This window comes from Penicillium psychrofluorescens (assembly GCF_964197705.1).
Source record: "Penicillium psychrofluorescens genome assembly, chromosome: 5".
In the NCBI taxonomy this organism is placed as follows: Eukaryota; Fungi; Ascomycota; class Eurotiomycetes; order Eurotiales; family Aspergillaceae; genus Penicillium; species Penicillium psychrofluorescens.
The window spans coordinates 468,031-487,056 of NC_133443.1; the positions used below are offsets into that span (position 1 = coordinate 468,031).

At 55.6% G+C, this 19,026-nt stretch overlaps 5 protein-coding genes across 5 annotated transcripts; 3 read left to right on the forward strand and 2 right to left on the reverse strand.

The window, feature by feature from the left end:
- Positions 1–231: 231 nt before the first annotated feature.
- Positions 232–3,086, forward strand: PFLUO_LOCUS7447 (uncharacterized protein; the record flags this gene model as incomplete). The annotated part of the gene is made up of 2 exons (XM_073785092.1): positions 232–396; positions 453–3,086. 2 exons carry the CDS (start codon positions 232–234, stop codon positions 3,084–3,086), a joined length of 2,799 nt encoding a protein of 932 aa, XP_073641482.1.
- Positions 3,087–3,860: 774 nt separating this feature from the next.
- Positions 3,861–7,512, reverse strand: PFLUO_LOCUS7448 (uncharacterized protein; the record flags this gene model as incomplete). Its single annotated transcript, XM_073785093.1, has 2 exons — positions 3,861–3,952; positions 4,008–7,512. 2 exons carry the CDS (start codon positions 7,510–7,512, stop codon positions 3,861–3,863), a joined length of 3,597 nt encoding a protein of 1,198 aa, XP_073641483.1.
- Positions 7,513–12,312: 4,800 nt separating this feature from the next.
- On the reverse strand, positions 12,313–13,901 carry PFLUO_LOCUS7449 (Ribosome assembly protein rrb1; the record flags this gene model as incomplete). The annotated part of the gene is made up of 3 exons (XM_073785094.1): positions 12,313–12,337; positions 12,394–13,648; positions 13,703–13,901. 3 exons carry the CDS (start codon positions 13,899–13,901, stop codon positions 12,313–12,315), a joined length of 1,479 nt encoding a protein of 492 aa, XP_073641484.1.
- Positions 13,902–14,463: 562 nt separating this feature from the next.
- Positions 14,464–15,628, forward strand: PFLUO_LOCUS7450 (Ras GTPase tem1; the record flags this gene model as incomplete). Its single annotated transcript, XM_073785095.1, has 4 exons — positions 14,464–15,013; positions 15,065–15,357; positions 15,406–15,480; positions 15,530–15,628. 4 exons carry the CDS (start codon positions 14,464–14,466, stop codon positions 15,626–15,628), a joined length of 1,017 nt encoding a protein of 338 aa, XP_073641485.1.
- A 606-nt stretch (positions 15,629–16,234) lies between these two features.
- Positions 16,235–18,433, forward strand: PFLUO_LOCUS7451 (uncharacterized protein; the record flags this gene model as incomplete). Its single annotated transcript, XM_073785096.1, has 3 exons — positions 16,235–16,865; positions 16,918–17,038; positions 17,089–18,433. 3 exons carry the CDS (start codon positions 16,235–16,237, stop codon positions 18,431–18,433), a joined length of 2,097 nt encoding a protein of 698 aa, XP_073641486.1.
- Positions 18,434–19,026: the final 593 nt, after the last annotated feature.

The window sequence follows — 19,026 nt, forward strand, 5'->3', positions numbered from 1 at the left end:
GGCAGGGCTCTCCGAATACAGCTCTTGATCTCGATGCAAACACGGTCCCAACTCCAACGCGCGAAAGGCGCGTCGCCTTAAAGTGGATTACGTCAGATTGGCACTAATCCTGTCCTGGACTAGCGTTATCGTGGGCGGCCCGACATAAACCCGAATTTTTTTCTATCCGCGCGGATGAAGATTTGCGGCTTCACCGACTTAATCACAGACAAAGGAAACGAGACTCCAGCTATGGATCTGCAGGCACCGTCCGTATTGGCACAATTGCCTCGTCCACTTCATGCTGCCACAGGAAAAACCCGTATCGGCGATGTCTACAGTCTAGCCGATGCAAAGAAACGCAAGCGTTATGAAGTCGCCGTTGCGGTCGATGGAGAGGCTGTCAACATCTACAATGTGCGCACACCCGGTCTATGGTTTTTTGCCCCTTGCTAATGGAAAAATTTGGTTAGGTTCAAACCCCTAAGCTTGTCACCTCGTATGCAGTGCCGCCGCAGTCGACCTTCTCTTGTCGGCCGTGTTCCGTCCGCCGGAAGCTCTTGAACCAGTCGGCGGTGAAAAGACAGACGTATACTGCTGTTAGCAAGCCGGAGCATCAAATCAAGTGCTTTGTGGAGGAGACTGGTAGCAATGGTTCGATTGCGCCGGCAATCTCTTCTTCGGCTGCCACGGTGACGGATTCGAAGAGCCCCATCGTCTTTGTCGGAATCGTACCCTCTGCTGCAGACGAGGAGAAAGCAGATCCTTTTGACATTCTGGCTGTTCACAAAGATGGCCGAGTACGCCGACTGTCGTCCGATCTCAAGACCCAACGATGGAGCGTCCAGCATAGTGAGATAGCAAAATCTTGCACGACTCATGAAGTCCACACATGCTTCGTGGTAGAATTTGATGATGCGAAGAAGGTGTTGTTCAAAAGACGACAGGATTTGGCGACGCTGGCGCTGGGTGATCTCACCTCTTCCGGGACCGATGAACCGTCTATCTTGCTGGTGGTCTCTCACCCTACCGGGGCGGAGCAAATCTCGCTTAAGGATGTCCGCGTGCAAATGTTCTCCGTTCCAGCAACCTCTAAATCTGACTCCTTGGGATTGGATGAAAGCCAACAGCTGCGTTATTTGCAGACTATCAGCATCCCCAATCTCAATGGGCTGCAGACAGCCAACAGCAACAACCTGCAATGGAGCTTCCATTCTGGCTCCGCAGGGTTGAACCTGTCATTTGAGCATGGGTTTGTGAATATTGATCTATCTCAATATTCCCCGTCCGTGTCGTCGCAATTCATTCTTGGCGACGAGCACTTCTCCTCGGTTATGCGCATTTCTCCCCAGTCTGTGATCGCCGCCGGTCAATCTATTGTGGCTGTCTACGACACACAGTATCAGTCGGTCCAACGCAGCATTGCGACAGGTGATGTCTTGTCGGGTGCTGGGACGACCGGGCAGGGATCCTTGACGTTTATCAACTTCTTTGCCAAACTTGGAGTCGCCGTTGCTATCAAGGGTAACACAATGATTGCCTTTGACCTGAGTTCTTCCCAAAACATATCTGGCTCCTCGCTGAAGCGGTCGAGGGATGGCTTTCTCATTGATGCAATTGGAAGGGGCATTGGTTCTTCCGCCGCGGAATGGGATCCGACCTCCAAGAAGCACAAGTCAGAGAATCTAGCATCTCTTCGGCTTACATCTCCAGAGCAAGTCGAGAAATGGAATCAGTTTACGAAAGCGGTGGCTGATGCGACCAACTCGAAGGATGCAAAGAAGTTTGACAAGGCAGTCCTCGCATACTTCGGCCCGGCCTTGCCAGCATCAGGCACTTATGTCAACCCAGAAGCAACACTTTTCCTTCTGTCGAAAATATTCAGTTCGAAGGATGTACCAACCGCGGCTGGAATTAAATCTTTCTCAACATCTCAGCTCCGCATCACAATCTGGCCTCCGACCACCTGCGACTGGCTGATCCGCCTGGGCCATCTCTCTATGGACAATGTCGAGGTTGCTCTGCGCCGAGCCATCAAGCCTCGCATTCTCCAGCCACTCCCGAAGGGATCTTTCATCCAGGCACTGCTCGATTCTGACCCGTCGCTGAAACAAATCAACCAGGTGCTCGATGGTCCCGTGCTGCTCACATCCGACGACCTTGCATATTCCCTCAAAGTCTTCCTCAACAAAGCCCAGTCCCACTCCGCCACTCTGGAAGATACAGCGCGCGCCCTCACAAACGGCGACCTGTCAACTCCGACGCAAGAACTCTCCCGACACCTGGGCGATGAGCCCGCAACCCTGAAAGATATCTTCAAGGGCCTGAACACGGCAATCCAAAAGATCCACTCGCAGCCATTGTCCACCGTGGTGCAAGCTCTGCGCGCCACCCTGTCCCGCATGGAACTCATGGCCCTGGTTCACCACCTGCGTCTCTCCCTGGCCACAGGCGGCCACACCTTCCGATTCACCGAGAACCCACCAACCCCCATAACACACGACCAGATCACGCCTCCTCTCTCCCTGAACACAATCATCGACCTGATCACCGCCTCCGTCGATGCCATTGGTCCCTCGGGCTGGATCTCCGCCCTCCCCACCAGCAGCACAGACGACGTGATGTCCGACGAAGAAACCGGCGCAGCCGCCAGTCAGGAAATGGAGCTAATCGCCGACATGAAGTCCGAAGTCTCCGCCGCACTGGCCGGTGTCGAGGAAGCAACTTACTTGAAAGGCATCCTGCGCGAGTTCCTCCGGTTCACCAACACGGTAGCCAGCACGAGCACAGCCAAGGACTCCAAGGCCCTGACGAACACCGATGCTGCCGAGAACGCTACCCCCACCCCATCGCAACTCGTCCGCTACGAGCACATCAACGGCGCCGAGGTGATGGTATTCACTGGACCTGGCGAAGGTGAAGACGGTCTGGACGGTGAAGCTGGTGGCAAGATGCTCCCGCTGTCGCTGAAGGCTGCCTCGACGGAGGTCGAGCGCACCAAGGTGAAGAAGTCTACTGGCGAAGTGAAGGCTCGGTCTAGTCGTGAGATCGGGTATCTGCGCCGCAAGGCGGTGGGCAAGTATTCGTTTGAGCGCTTACTGGTCTAAGATGTTGAGTTGGGGTTTTGGGAGTTGGTTTCTTTCTTTCGTTCTTTGTATATCAATCATATAGGGCATTCCTCGGAATGGAAACATAGGCGCTTTCTTTTTCTCTATCACAGACATACAGCTGCAGATCTATTATTCGAGGCTGAAATTCGTATCTAGAAAGAAATGTGTACAATGAACGAGACCTCAAATAAAGAATCATATTCACATGAAGTAAAAAGAACTAATCTGCATAATTAAACACGGCACAGGCGACGTCAAGAAAAAAAACCCCCAAGAATTGAAAAAGTCATGACCTATTGACAGAAAGAATGTCAAAACAAGCCACTGGCATAGAGCACAAAAAGGATAATCATCACAAAGTAAGCAAGAAGTCGTCAGCAGTGACCACCGTCGATAGGTGGCGGTGGCTCGACACTCTCAGGTAGTAAGGAGGTTCAATATGACAACGATAGGAACTGGCACAAAGATACATCAAACATATTCCCATGACAACATATAAATGGTAACACTGTTTTGTATGTGAAGGAGGAAGGAGGAGGTTGGATATATAAGAGGGCCAAAGGGTGAGATGGCGTGTAGGGAGGAGAAATGGCAAACAAAACGTTCTATGGCATATTCCGACCAGAGGGGGTATCGAACAGATCGAAGCGAAGGGAAAACAGTGTTTTGTCAAAAGGGAAAAGAAAGGGGACTGGACTCTCAAGTGCATCATAAACATGGGAGACAACGCGTTGCGCAGGCATGCGGGAAAACACGGGGGAAAATGTTTCATTATTGGTTGGTGGTCATCATCACAGAGTGCTCGGCGCGCTCTTTCATTCGCATTGCTTGGGCTTCAAGGGAGCGGGCCATTAGTTTCGTCACTGGGCGAAAACGTCAGCACACGGTTGCAGGAAGAGAGGGAGGGGAGAGGCCTACCTGGCCAGACAGCAGCTCGATCCAGGATACTTGCTGTGGCGATCAATATTTTACAACCATATCCTCCCTCCACGACGCTGGGTAGACGCTGCATGACAATCAAGGCAGACATGGAGTTGCTATTCTGCACTTGGCGCTGCATCTTCGTCTCGATGCTGTTCAAGATCTCCTTGATCTTATCCACGAGCTTGCAATCTTCCTCTTCTAGCAGCATAACACCAGGAACCTGAGTGAGATCGGCGTCGTCACGACCCAGGATGCCAAGGTAAGGCCCGACCCGTTCTTGGACGGTGGTGATCCACTCAGCCAGAACCTGTGCGCAGTCGAACGAACACATCGCGCATTGGATGGGAAGCTCCCGAGACGAAAACTCAGCGTAGGTGTTACCGAGTCGGTCGGACATGGAGATCGAGTCTGCGGCGTAGAAGGCCGCCTTGCGCAGGTGCTTTTCACGCTTAGATTGGCCCGTCTTGTAGACACTGGACAAGGACTGCATGGGCTGTTCTTGTGTTGGGGTCTGGGAGATTTCCAGACCCGCGACGCCCAGGTCTGCAATCGAGTCCCGTCGGGCATCGAGAGTGCTAGTGATTGAAGGATCTACCGTGGTATTGCCGTCTGTGTCTGCCTGCTGGAAGACCTCTGTGCCACGTGCAAGCTCGTCTGCCATGCCGTTCCAATCCCGCTGCCAGAATGCTTCCTTGCAGCGGCCGAGATTGACAAACAGTCGCACGTAGGCAAGATCGAGGAGAGGAATGCTGTCCGCGGATAATGGGCCGGCTCCGAATGGGTTCGGGCGCTCCAGACTGTGAACTGGATTACTTGCCCAAGCCGCTTGCCAAGCGCGCAGCGCTGGCTCGATGTGCGATTGCATGGCATCGGTCTCTTGCGCCGTCCATTGCCGTCCCATATGCCGTTGGCGTGTTTCCCAGATATAATTGTGCAGCGAATAGATCAGAACGAGACACCCGAAGGTACTGGGCCGATTTTCACTGGTGGAAAGATCGTCGGGGGTACCTCCGCTGAAGAACAGATTCGAAGATTGAGATTGTTGCTCGCGTTGGCTGGCGGTCAAAAGGGAGGTCAAGGCCGCCGAGAAAGACAGGCCCTTTTTCGCAGCAGCCTGTCCGCCCATCTTTCTCCACGCCTGAGGCGACTCGGCTGCCCAGAGGTCTTCTCCGCAAGGGAGATCAAGCCGGATTTCGGAGTTGGTAAGGGCGGGTGCGTGATTGTACGCAGAAACCAGAAAGCTGGAAAGAACAAAAATCGCATAGAGGGTACGTTTTCGTTCTTCAACAACTTTCCAATTCAACCAGTCCCGTCTCTCCTTTGGTTGGCTAAATGATGATGACATCCAATTATCCGAACTGTTCTCCCCCGAAGCCTGCTGTTGCAACCCGTTCAACCCAGCGCTCAGGTGATCTTGTGGTAGACTCTTGGGGTCCAGGTGGTGTGTCAACTCGGCTGCGCGAGCCAAACTCACCAGCGCGGCGCAGTGCGTGCTGGCGATATCAGCCGATGTCTTGTCGCCACAGGTGTGGCCATAGATGACGTTCAACAGCATTGCCTGCACCAGCCATAGTGGGGTATTGTGGACGGAGTTGTCGCGAGCCGAGTTTGAACGACTGCTGAGAGCAGCAGACATGTCGGCCTTGCGGCGCTCCTCGAGGTATAACTGTATCATCTTCTTGGCAGCCTCGAACAGATCCTTGGACGCGGTAGTTTCGTACTCGTACAGCGCGCCAATGGCCGCCATGGACAGAATCAGACAGCCGCCGCCTCCGGCGACGCCGGTGGAGCTGAGATTCAGGTGTCCGCTGGGCGTGCGGAGGTTGCTGGTGTACTCGGGAGCCTGGAAGTTGAGGGTCGGGATATGGAGGAAAGGCGAGTGGGGGTGGAAGTAGATGATGTAGGCGGAGATATATCGTTGCATGTCCGAGGTGCTGGGTAACTGACCGGTACCGTTGAAGCCAGCGGAGCGGGCGAAAAGCTCACGACTGTTCAGAAGACCACTTGCGGGCTGAGAATACTTGCGATGATTGAAGCCAGTGGGTTGCGACATGCTCGCTAATAGAGCCTGTCGTGTGGAGTCTGTAAATGTATCCGTTGATGCGGGGGAATGTTGACTTCGTAGGGCACTATTCGGGAAAGCCACGTTGAGAGGATTAGGTTCACCGCTTGTTGCCATTGAGGATGAAAACATACTCTGCGAATGTCCTCCCACGATGGGCTGGCCGACCGACGTCATGGAAGGGGGTGTGGCATATGTCTCACCAAAGGGATTATTCTGGGCCATCAGGGACTTGGGCGACACCGTCTCCGGGGGGATTCCCAATTCATTCAATGCCGTCGGGGAAAAGTCAATGGAAAACTGGTTGGCCGCGGCGGAGGCGTGAGCGGGAAACGGGTTATGCCAGCCATTGGAGATGGGGATGCGGTTCGAGCCCTCGAGCATGGCCTCGCTGACTCCGCTCTGGCTCCCCGTGCTCATCGCCGACGGAGACGACTCGTCAATAACCGAGTCGTTCCCATTGCCCAGCGCCATGGCCGCGTCGAGGCCGTTCATCCAATCGTAGTGCATCTCCTCGTCCATCATGTGGTCCGTGGCTGGATGCATGCCGTGAGCATGGTGACCAAAGGGAGAAGTGGGAGAGTCGTTGCCAAATCCCTGCGGAGAGCCTGCGAAGTGCAGCTGCGCCGGGTTGATCGTACTGCCATGACCCATGAGCATACCATCCATTCCCATGTCGAAGCTGCCATAGACGGGGGCTGTCCGCAGGCCGCCAGACATGTCCATGGGGAGGCCAGACGTCTCGAGCTTTGTCAGGCCATTCATAGGTGGATGTCCAGAGCTGTAGCCATTGTAGTCCACACTGGAGCTAACAGAGGCAGACCCGATGCTGGGGTGATACCCATGACCCGGTTGCCGCTGCTGGTTGCCGGGATGACCCATCCCCATAGCGGCAGCATCAACATGGCTGATGGTGTTGGCCCGGGGCCGCATTGACGACGAGTTGTTGACAATGGAATTCTTGCGAACCCGGTTGGCATTGGACGCGGCACCAGTGCTCTCGCGACGGCCATTTCTCGGACGCGACGACGGCGTCGTGGTCATGTGCAGCTTCTGCTGGTGACGAAGGAGCAGGTCCCGACGGGCAAAGCATCGTGCGCAATCAGGGCACTCGAAGGGCTTCTCCTTGGTATGCGAGCGCTCGTGGCGCTTGAGATGCTCGAGCCGCGCAAAGGAGCGGCCACACGTGGTACACACATGGGGGCGTGGCTTGTCTGTCTTGGGAGGCGGGATGTTCCCATTGGCGCCGTTGGGTTCGGCCTGTTTCTTATTGTCCTTGGTAGAGGCTGCGAAGGCGGTATTAAGATTGTGGTGTGGGAAGAGGCGCGTCGGGTCATACTCACCAGGCATATTTCCGGGGATTTCCTTGATACTGGCGAGGTCTCGAACTTTGTGAGTATGGTTCAACTCCTGACCGACCATATCGTCCAAGAGCATCCTAATTGTTTATTTCACTCGGCCCAGAAGTTAAGAGACTGGCTGGCCGAGGCGGTCGTTCAAATGATGGACGAATGCAAAGGAACGGCGTTGGGTCGAAGCGGTGAGTACAGTTACACAGTCAAATGGCGCATCGACGACTGCGGCGTGACGGGAATGACATCAAGTCAGCATGGTTCTTGTCTGATCGAGACCGGCATCGTTGGCCCGACCCAGGGTACCGGGCCAGGCGATCAGGGGAAAGTAAAGGAAGGGGGACTGGTGGCAATGGACGGGCACCCACCCAAATTTGAGAAGCCGTTCTAACAGGAAGAGAGGACCTGATGCCTTTGTGTTGGGGTGTATTTTGGGGGGGGGATCAAAGGAGCAGTGGTTGGGGATTTGGAGATTTGAGGGGAGGGAGGGGAATGAACACGAGGGTGCCTGGCTAATGTCAGGGACATCCATCCATCCATCAATCCACGAGGCCGGGAAGGTCGGGGAGCCAGCAGGCGAACAGCAAATACTTACTGGGACAGAGAAGCTAGAACGGCCTTCCCTGATATAAACTCAATCACCACACCCGAATGGTCCGACCTGCAAGCATTCGAGCGCTGGATAAGCCGGAGATAGCCGAGGGAGAGACAAGCGATAGCGGAGTGAATTGTAGATAAGACGATACGCCGAGGACCAGATACCAGGGCGAGGAGATAGGGGGAAGGGACGAGAGAAAGGAAGGAGGATGGGGTGGGAGAAGAAAGAAAGGAAAGAGGAAGTTGAGGTTCCGAGCAGTTTGCCTCTTGCTAGCGCCAGAGAGCTGGATGGCATGGCCCTCACCAACTTGCTCACTAAACCCTCAACTGTAACCAACAACAGGGAGCCGTGGGTGTAGACCGTATCGGCAGTGGCGATTAGTGCAGGCCGGGTACTCTGGGGATACCTGCGCCCGGACCAGCCAGTCAGCACGGGGCGGGTCACGGCGAGGTATATCAACCGCCACGCTCCACGCTCGGGGCGTGACGGTATCGATACGGCGCCGCGTAGTGGAGCCAGAAGACGGCTGGAGCATGGCCTGGCCAATGGTGGTGCGTGGATGGGCCAGGGTCTTACCGGATGCGGCGTAGCTGAATCTTATGGACACGCACGGGCAGCCCACCAGCTCCTGGGGCTGGTTCGGGGCGGTGGGTGATTGGCTGCGAGGATAGGCCCCCGGTTACTGGACTCCGGGGGGATCGGGGGAGTTCCAGCGGCGAGGAAGAAGGGGAGACGAAGACAAGACTACAGGATACGATGCGGGGAGTACTTCGCGTTTCTCTCCCAGAGTCCCCTCGAGTCGTGAGGCCGACCATTTCTTCCGTCTCTCTCGTCAGGCGCGAAACACACCCGTATAATACGGGCACCACACACCTCGTGACAGATGGTTTCAGACAAGATCGTCGTGGGTCAGCCTCGCGGCTTGTTCGCTTCTGGGGTTCCGATACGCGGTGGTCCATGGATAATGGTTGCCGGATGCTGTGACCAGGTACATACTGTAATGTGGCGGATGGATCCGCAGGCCTGATTCCCCTATGCGCCATTAATTTTGTGGGGGAGAGTCTGGGGATTGTCCTGGACTCCGGAACTCCCTCAGGCAGGACTGGGTCAGTCCGTCCACATGGCACCGGGGTTGGTGTATTGGTGGTTGGGTGGTGGCGACCGTCGAGAATAGAACAGGACATCCAACGTACCCCAATCCCGATCAACCCCAGACTTGCCCGTGGTCTTCCAGAAACTGGTCCAGACAAGAGTGGGCCCTGCGCACGTTGTCGCCCGCCGGTTGACTTTCGTAGTCCGGATGGGCATCGGATTCGAGTCGACTAATTGGCGAGAAGCCGACCCGTCGTGCTGTTCGATGCGGCTGGATCGGAGGTTACGCCGACGATCCACGACTTTCCTACCGCCGCACAGACGTCTCGTTTGCAGACTCTAGCGCCTGCAGGTGACCCCGAGCAGCGACAAATGAAACGGTGCTAGAGGCCGCCAGAGTAGGCAGGCCGCTCGGCTGGCCTTCTTCCCGCGTGTCCCCTAGCAAGCCACTGGCCAGAATTCTGCCGACGTAGGTCCGGGGTTGAGGAATCAGAGTGTGCATTGTTATTCTGATACAAACTACCCGCCCCGAGTCCCAACGGGGGCAATCGTCTGTGCCACTTACGTCGAACAGGCGGCAAAGTACATAGGAGAATTCTAATTCTCCGGAGTCGCACAGGGCAAAAAAGATCCCCGGGGGGGGCAGTGCAGGACACTTGCGCAGAGCTACGGAGGTAACTAGGCACTCCCGAATTGGCTCACCATTGGGCTCTGATCTCCTAGAGCTGCCGGATATGAATGCGACGTCTTCTTGCGGCTCCAGGATCCCTCATGACGCACCAGGCCCACCGCGACGAAGCATTATCTCAACTCAATCCTGAAAGGCCCCCCTTGTCACTGGCCAGCACGGACCAGGTCGATCCGCCGACACCTCTGTGCGGCATCCTTCAGGCAGAACCCTAGACGAGTGACTGGAACGCCCGGCAGGACTCTTGCCGCGCAGAGGATTACCGTCGGGTTGCATGACAGCATCCTCCGCGCCACACGGTCGATCGGTCGGTGCCCGGCCTCGAGTCGAGGGCCGGAACAGACGCCATCAATATTCCCAGATCCAAGCTCAAAAAGCAGACATGTCCACGAAAGCTAAATCCGTATTAGTGGATGCACATCAAAGCACAATTGACGGAGAATGGACTATCGAGTAAGTATGTGATGTCGGGTCGAAGCGCCAATCAGTCTCGCCCTGGCCCACGGCAAGGGCGTGGGGGCCGGGATAATAATGCGTTGCACTAAGCTCACTAAGTCATTGGCATCGACAAGACAGGGGGGGGGTGGATAGGCAACAAGCCACAATAACAATGCTACAGTCCAGCAGACTAACTCCCAATGAGGGTAGACCCGGAGCTTGGGCCCGCGCACATAGCTCCGATGTCATGGATGGCCCCCAGTCCCAGTCCCAGACCCGGTCTGTCGGCGATCCAGAAAGTTACCTACAGTCCAAGCAGCCAGGATGGGTGGACCGCCAATTACAAGCGGATCTACAAAAGCCACAGAGGCAGTGGTGGCGAGCTGTGCTTGTTTTCTCTCTTCGTGCGAAGGAGGGATGTGGGCGCTAAGATCAGACTTGAAGAATTTATTATTAGCACGCGCTTTGGTTCCACCGTCTTATCTGGTTCTGGGTCGGGTTCTCACAGTGTTAAGATAAGAAGAGGTAGTATGTAAGACACGATCCACAATAATCATGGCGACATAGCCTAGCAGAGCACGCATCTATCATCCACGCACCGGCAGAGAGTCGCCGGAGGATAGCCGAATCCAGCAACCGTTTAGCCTGTTATCCGGAATTGGCCACTACTCTGAAGCTCTGGTCACGGGGACAGCGCAGTAGTGCAGCCCAGATCTGATGTGATGATGCGCCCGCCGCTGGCTCGTGCATTAGCCGTATTGTTCGATTACACCGGTGAGAAAAGCACGCTTTGGGACGGGGTGTAGAGAAGCGGCTGCGCGGCCCTGCCTCCCTGGTACCTTGCGTAGATAATGCAATCAATCAATCGGTGCCAGCAGGATGCATGGCGGAGAACCAGCAGAGGTACCGACTCCAATGAGGAGGTATAGATCGATCAACCGCTCAACGAAACATCTTCCCAGCCGGTGCCACGGCGGTCCCCCAGCACTTAGTATTCGTGCTACCTGCGAGTCTAAACGCCACCAGAAAGAGCACGATGCATATGCCTGTTGAAGGTCGGGAATTATTCGGCCGCGATGCGAATCCATCCATCCGATGCAGGTCATACTGGCTAGCGGCCACCGCGGAGAGCGCCATCAATACCAAAGTATGTATTGGTCAACAAATGAGCGCACCGCGACTTACTCGCCACAGACTACTAATTAGCTAAGAACCTGCAGAAGAAAGAGCCACAATCCCGACATCCACGACTATCCTTCGAGGATCTTCACCGAGTGAGAGTAAAGTGAGACCAAGCTCCCCATCCAGCCATGCACAACACGATCTGCCACCAACGGGCGCTGGTTCCTTGAACTGACTAGCCCAAACCAGACAGTGGTTTGTGAAACATTTTGCGCGCTGCGGCATCCCTGTACCCATGGTGTAGTTACATGTCTGGGCGTGCAGCACTTGCACATCAATGTCCACGGCACTAGGCTGCTCTGGGCAGCTGGATTGCCCCTCCCCCACCTGGCTCTCCATCACTGGCGCTGGCGACCTCGGCGATGAGCTAGCGGGCGGAATTAATGCCTGATGTCATTTCGCACGTCGTGGACGTCGGCCGGATTGACTGTGGATGGATGGATGGATGGTTGGTTGGAGCATAGGGATTGTGTACTGGTGTTCTTCTTCTGGGTAGGGGTGGGATCTGTAGGAGGGTAGGCGGTTCACTGCTGAGGGGGGCCCAGAATGATAATGCACTCTGTTATTATCTTCTCTCGCTCGATCCGCTATTGTAGAATCTTCATTGACGTGCTATTGAGAAAGAGTGGTCCTCGGTTCGGACTGACCTCTTATGGTCTACTCACAATGGCCACTCTCATGCAACAAACAAACAGAGTCCAATAAAGGCTTGATACGATATTTTATTTTCCAAGTACGCGAGGTCTTTCCGCCCTGGAAGAAAGGACAAGATCTTTTGGCCGTAGACGTGGCATCTCGCACGGCCGGCGACATATGGTATTGACAAGCAAGAGCTCAAGTATGGTATATTGAAAGGGCATGGCACGTAAATTCCCCTCGGTGCTGGTTTAGACACTGATGGTCTTGAAGACACTGCATCACAGAACTGATTAGCATTCGCCCACGCCCATATACGGGGGGATACATACCTGAATCCATTGCCGCCGGTCGCCATCAGCGTACCCGGCATCTGGGCCTGCCAGTGGACCTCCTTGACGGACTCCATATAATGCACGAACAGCAGCTGCGACGGAATGTCGGCCATGGCCACTTGCCGGCTCTCCTCATCGTCCAGCTCCACGGCCAGATCCCACAGCGTGACCGTGTTATCCGCCGAGCCCACGGCGACGACACTGTCGTCCGACGGGTGCCATTCAATGCTGGTGACGGGCTCCTTGTGGAAGTCAAACGAGGCGACCGCCTGCGAGGTAATCTGGCCCGCGGCGTTGGGCTTCCAATGTCTCAAGTCCCAGACGGCCCATTGACCGTCGTCCGCGCCCGTTGCCAGCAGGTGGAAGGTCTGGTTGGACCAGCTCATCACGTTGACATCCGTCTTGGATACTTGCACGTCGACGGCGGGTTTGCGCGACTTGGACCGCACATCCCACACCTTCACACTGCCGTCGCTGCTTGCAGACGAAAAGACGTTCCGCTCGTTCGGAGACCACTGCAGTTCCTCTACGGAGGAGGTGTGGGCCGTGAATGGCCGGGTGTCGGTCACCCAGCCGCCGCCCTCGGTGCGAGTGGTGACATAGATCAATCCGTCATTGTCGCCGGTCAATAGCTTACCCAGCGGCTGCAGTGGAGACCAATCCAGGGCGTATCCCTCGGCTTTGTGCATCCGGAGCGTAGAAAGAGGTTTGGATGCGGAAGGAGGGAGGACGGTACCGGGGACGTCAAAGCTGGTGAGGTGAGCAGTAACATCGTGGATCAAGACCTGCGAGTTCTCGAGCATAGTAGCGGTCAGGGTCTGCGGCGGTTTGGAGTAGTCCCCCGACTGCGAGGGTGTCTGGTGTGAGCGAATGCGGTTGGTCGTTGACCCCAGCGGGATGGATTTGTGCTCGAGAATGGGCTCGCCCATGTCGTCGTCCGAGTCCGAATCGCTGTCAGAGTCTTCGCCCTCCTTCTCCATCCTGCTCAGTCCGCTCATCTTCAGCACCATCAGCTCGTTGTCCTTTGCCCGGCCGCCCTCTGCTTGTGTGCCGGTGACCGCGTAGACCGTCGCGGGGTATGTCTTGCGGTTATCACCGAGGCGATCGCGAACGATGTCGAAGGACAGACACGGCCATGGCGTGCTCAGGGTGTGTAGCATATCGTAGGTCGAGGGGTCGGGGGAGAGCGTCTCGCCAGGGCCCAGTTTTGTCCGGCCAGGAATAAAGGTCTGCTTATCGACGTCCATGGCCTCTGCAGGGTCGAGTCAGTGTGAGATTTCACCAGCAATTGAATTGGCCCACATACCCTTCTCTTCCTCCTCGCGCTCGGCATCTGGCCGACCGTCGACACCGGCCTCCAAGATCTCGTCCTCGCTCTCGAACTCATCCTCGAACTCGTCCTCGAACTCCCCCACCTCGTCTGGGGGAGCGTCTGCAATTGGGCGCCCGCCCGCCTTGAGGGCCGAGGAGTGCTCGTCGGCAGCATCCGCCGCTCTCTTAGACATAGTGGTGGACTATCCCTCCGGAGCAAGCAAAGAAATGTGGTAGAGGTAGTGAATAGTGAATGTCCGATAAGAACTTTTTTTTTGCGCGGGTTTTCGGGAGAGAGGACGCTAAGCCTATCGGGGCCTAGGGCCAGTCGTGCCCACCCTTGGATCGGGTCAAGCTGAACGGGTGCCTTTGTTTGCTCTTTTCGTTTGGTCCTGGAGTATTGCGGTCGTGGTTATCATCGTGATCTCTCCCTCTTCTTTCCTCTGTCCGTCCGTTGGCCACCTTCCATCCTTTTCCCTCCTTGTCAATCTGGAGGTTTCACCCTCAAACTCCGTCATACTCGGTACCTGATCTCCCCGCGACTCGACCACTTGCTTCCAGTCTCGACGAGCAATTCGAACAGTCCTCCGTTGCATGTGTTGTTGCTGAGGCTCTCTTTGAGTGGTGACTGTTGAGACTGGTACGTCATCTCCTCCGCTTTCCACTCCCATCATGGTGAGTCTTGATACTGACTGACGGGCCTGCGACAGCGAGGCAGCACCATCCCCGACACACCCTACTTCGACGATCTTCGATATGGACGCGCCGCAGCAGCCTGATTATAAGACTCCTGCGGTTGCGGAGCCCTCGCAACATGTCCCCGAGATGCAGCCATCCGAGCAACTCTCGTCCGAATCGCCAATGGAGCAGCCTGCGCCGGTCAATCTCAACGCCGGAGTGACCTCGGGGGAACAAACGATCGAAAATGTGAGCGCCAACAATGGCTACAACAGCGACTCCAAAGCACACTACCGCTCCCAATCCACCGATTTCCGCCACTCCGCTCCCGAGTACGCGGCACAAGAAACCGACCCGTCGACACGCATGGCCTCCTCTCCCTCTCTTACTGCACAGCCTCAACTCCATTCTACATCTCGTCCCGGCTCTGGATTATCCAGTGGTCCGGAACGGCTCAGCGTTTCTCAGCCTCAGTCAGCGGACCCCAGCCAGCGACAGGCCTCGCAGGCATCGAAGAATAGCGTGGTGATCAAGGTTGGCATGGTCGGCGATGCTCAGATTGGCAAGACCAGTCTGATGGTCAAATATGTGGAAGGCAGCTGGGACGAGGACTACATCCAGACTCTAGGTGCGTGATTTGGTCCGGGAAGATGCCGTGCGATGTTTAACCGTTCTGCAGGTGTCAATTTTATGGAAAAGACCATCTCCATCCGCAACACCGAAATCACCTTTTCCATCTGGGATCTTGGTGGCCAGCGCGAATTCGTCAACATGTTGCCCCTCGTGTGCAACGACGCCGTCGCGATTCTGTTCATGTTTGACCTGACGCGCAAGAGCACGCTGAACTCGATCAAGGAGTGGTATCGCCAGGGCCGGGGGTTCAACAAGACCGCGATTCCGTTCTTGATCGGCACCAAGTACGATCACTTTGTCAACTTCCCTCGGGAGGACCAAGAGGAGATTTCCATCCAGGTACATGAAACTGGTGACTACACCGACTCCGTTCGCTGACCGTTCCAGGCCAAACGATTTGCCAAAGCCATGAAGGCCAGTCTGATCTTCAGCAGCACCAGCCACAGCATCAATGTCCAGAAGGTGTGTCTGACCCCATCTTTCTGTTGCGTCGTTCGCTCACACATCCCAGATCTTCAAAATCGTCCTTGCCAAGGCCTTTGATCTCAAGTGTACTATTCCCGAGATCGAGAATGTGGGCGAGCCCCTGCTGCTCTACAAGTCCGTGTAGGGCCGCTCTTCTGACGATTATGTACATTGGGATGACGTGATGTTCTTTTCTTTTGTCTGTCACTGTCCTCTACCGCATCTGTCCGGGCCTGTTGGGATCTGGCCCTTTTTCTCTTTTTTCTTCCCTGTGTACCCTATTTTCTTTGTCCGTGCATCCATATGTGGACGTATTTACCCTTCTTCTCTTCTGTCGTCCCAGGCGTTCTGGAGTTCGACCGAGAGAACAGTCAAGCAATCAACTGGAAATCGCACTTCGGTAGTTATTGTGGTCGTAAATGTGCCTGGCTCAGATCCGTGGTTCAGCCCGGTTGGTGGGGACTGAAATCCTGCTCTCTTGATTTGATCCTCGAGTGTTTATCCAACCTTGTCCGTGATTTGATGGTAGTCGTTCTTGATTCAATTTTCTCAATAATAATACGTGTGGTCGGGGACTCTCAGTGGCGACGAGCCTACCACTTTGGCCCCTTCACGCGGCTGTGTTTCGCCCCGCGTCTCGCCAAGCCCCAGCTTGCTTGCTGAAGCGGCGAACAGTGCTACCGTCTCCCTCTTTCTGCCATCGGTCTTCTCCTCGAGACTCATCTCGGTATCAGTGAGTCGACCAGCCAGTATGGCAACGGAAGAGCCGCAGCTGGGCTCCATCCAGGAGCGAATCGCCGCCCTGAAACTGGCACAGCAGGCCCATCCCGCGTCCGGCCCTGAACAATCGATCTTCCGGCCTGCGACCACCGAGCGAAGCAGATCGGCCAACAACCCGCCCGCATACAACGTGACCGGCTCGGTTTTGGATCAGCCGTCTATTGGAAATGAACCTGCTGCCGCAAAGGCGCCATGGCCACTCCTGCCGCCGCCCTCGACGACGAGATCCGCGAAATCCCCGACGCCGGACCTGAAGCCTAAGAAACCCCCGCCGCCCTTGCCGACACGCAAATCCGGGAATGAACCTCCTCCAACTCCTGCTCGTCCGGCGTCTCGTCCCGCGCTGCCCGCGCGCCGTCCCACGGACCAGCCCCGGAGACCGTCGTTCGAGTCGGTCACGTCTGATACATCCTTATCAACAGCATCGACAGTCGGGCGCAGGACATCGTCAACTTCTGTTAACTCGACTGCCACCAGCAGTCGAGTCAAGGCTCCAGCATGGGGCGAGTCTGCGTTGCCGCCATTGCCTCCCAAGCGGGAAAAGACAGAGGACACCAATGGCTTTGTCATGCCCCCTCCGGCGAGGCCCAAGAGCAAGTCTAGTATGAGCAGTATCAGCAGCAGTTTAAGTTCAAAGTTTGGCTTGCCTTCCAGCAAACAAGCAGAAGCCAGAGAGTCTTCCCCTGCTCGTCCCCGTCTTCCCTCTCGCCCGTCTCAAGGTCTACCACGGACCGAAGAAGCGCCGGCGCCTCGACTGCCGCGACGTCCTTCGCCTGTAGGGGAAACACAAACAGCTAACGGAGGAACGGATGACTCAAGACCTAGCTTACCGGCCCGGAGACTTCCTCCCCCGTCTCAAGCCAGTATCAAGGATATTCGTCAGTCTGGGTTCAACAACCCGCGGCCGCCACCGAGACCGAACAGCACATCTTCAAATGGAGTGCCCCCACCGATCCCTCACTCTACTCGCCCAGATCTTTCCAAGATTCAAGGAACAAAGCCACAGTCTTACGGTTCAATTCCATCATCCCCAGCAAGCCTGCCAGTTGCTGCCGCCTCCTCAGAGACGGAATGCCTATTATGCCGGGATTTCACAGGCCCAGATGAACATGCAGCTCAGTATCCGCGCCAATCTCTTCCGACGCAGGATCTGGCGTGGCTAGCAAATGAACTGACTGCGCCCTTCCCGTCCTTGACCGACAAGGCCAGAGCGATATTTACCTGGCTACACCACAATATTGCGTACGATGTGTATGCCCTTTTCAACAACTGCGTGAAACGTCAGACATCGGCCGAGACTCTGGCCAAGGGCCTGGCAGTTTGCGAAGGCTACGCAGGACTGTTCGCTGCACTAGCCATGAATGCAGGGCTAGAAGCCCTAGTCGTCACCGGTCACGGAAAAGGATTCGGCCACACAGCCCCTGTACCCGGTTCCCCACTTCCGCCGTTCGACGGCAACCACGCCTGGAACGCCGTCAAGATCGACGGCGGGAAATGGAAGCTGCTGGACTCATGCTGGGGCGCCGGCGCGGTCTCGGGTAAGGACAAGCCATTCACGAAACGATTCGAGCCATCTATGTTCTACATGACGAACGACGAATTCGGCCTGCGCCACTTCCCCTCGAACAAAGACCATTTCTTCCGCGATGACGGGCGTCCCAGCATTAGCTGGGAGGAATACATTACCTTCAACCACGAAAAGCCAGATGACGTCGAGCCCCTCCTCATCTACGGGCCAGCCGCAAAAGAAACCATCGGCCGACGCACCTTCCGTCCCGCAGCCCGTCAAATTTCCATAACCAACACCCAAAGCCCCATCCGCTTCCAATTCGGTCTTCTCTGCCCGCACTGGACCCTCGCACACCATACCCACCTTGTACCGTACCTATACATGCTGTCGATCCACGGCGTGGACGGACGCAAGGACGAAAGTCTCCCGTTCACGCACGTCCCGGGCTCGGGCCCCGCAGGCGGCGGCGAATACTGGTACGTCGATGTTCCGGATGTGCGCATGCTCGGCGCGCCGGGCCAGAAGCTGGGGCTGGCTTTCTTGACTAAACTGGGGAATAATGATAATGTCCGTGGTATCTCGGCCGAGGAGTACCTGTCCTCTGTTGGGAAGACTTCTATGGGGTGGTCGTTTATTGCTGAGTGGGATCTTGTTAGGTAGGGGGAACAGTTTGGCTGGGCCTGGAGAGCGGTTTGCTTTCTCTTGCATTGCATTATTATGACTGGACGTGGCATTTCGCATGAGCATCGAAGTAGCAGATTGGATAAGAAGAACACTCTTTGCTCGCATAATGTTTTTGCATCAGCGGGTTCAATTTACTACCCATATATTACGTCCGTATGCTTTAGAATAGAATCGAAAGACCTATCGATCACTAGAACCGAGTGGATTGGGGTAGATAGCAAGGAACATAATCGGCCACCAATTTGAAATCTTGTGCAGATCCAGATATCATAGAGATCAAACCCATTCTACAGATAGTTAGAAGGGTAGATGGGATATCAAAATGAGAAAAACATCACGCATGATTTTCATTTCCCGTCTTTCCAAACGAGGTTTGCTTGCGAATCAACCTGATATTGGCACATCAGGTTGATTCAACGGAGCACAACCCCTCAACACCCATATCTTACCTCGCGATCTCCGCAGTTTCCCAGTCCCGGCAATCAGCCCAAATGATCTGCCTCGGGTCTGTCTGTTTGATGCCGATGCAAGATCCCATTGGCCATGTCTTCCAGGACGCAGTTGCAGGG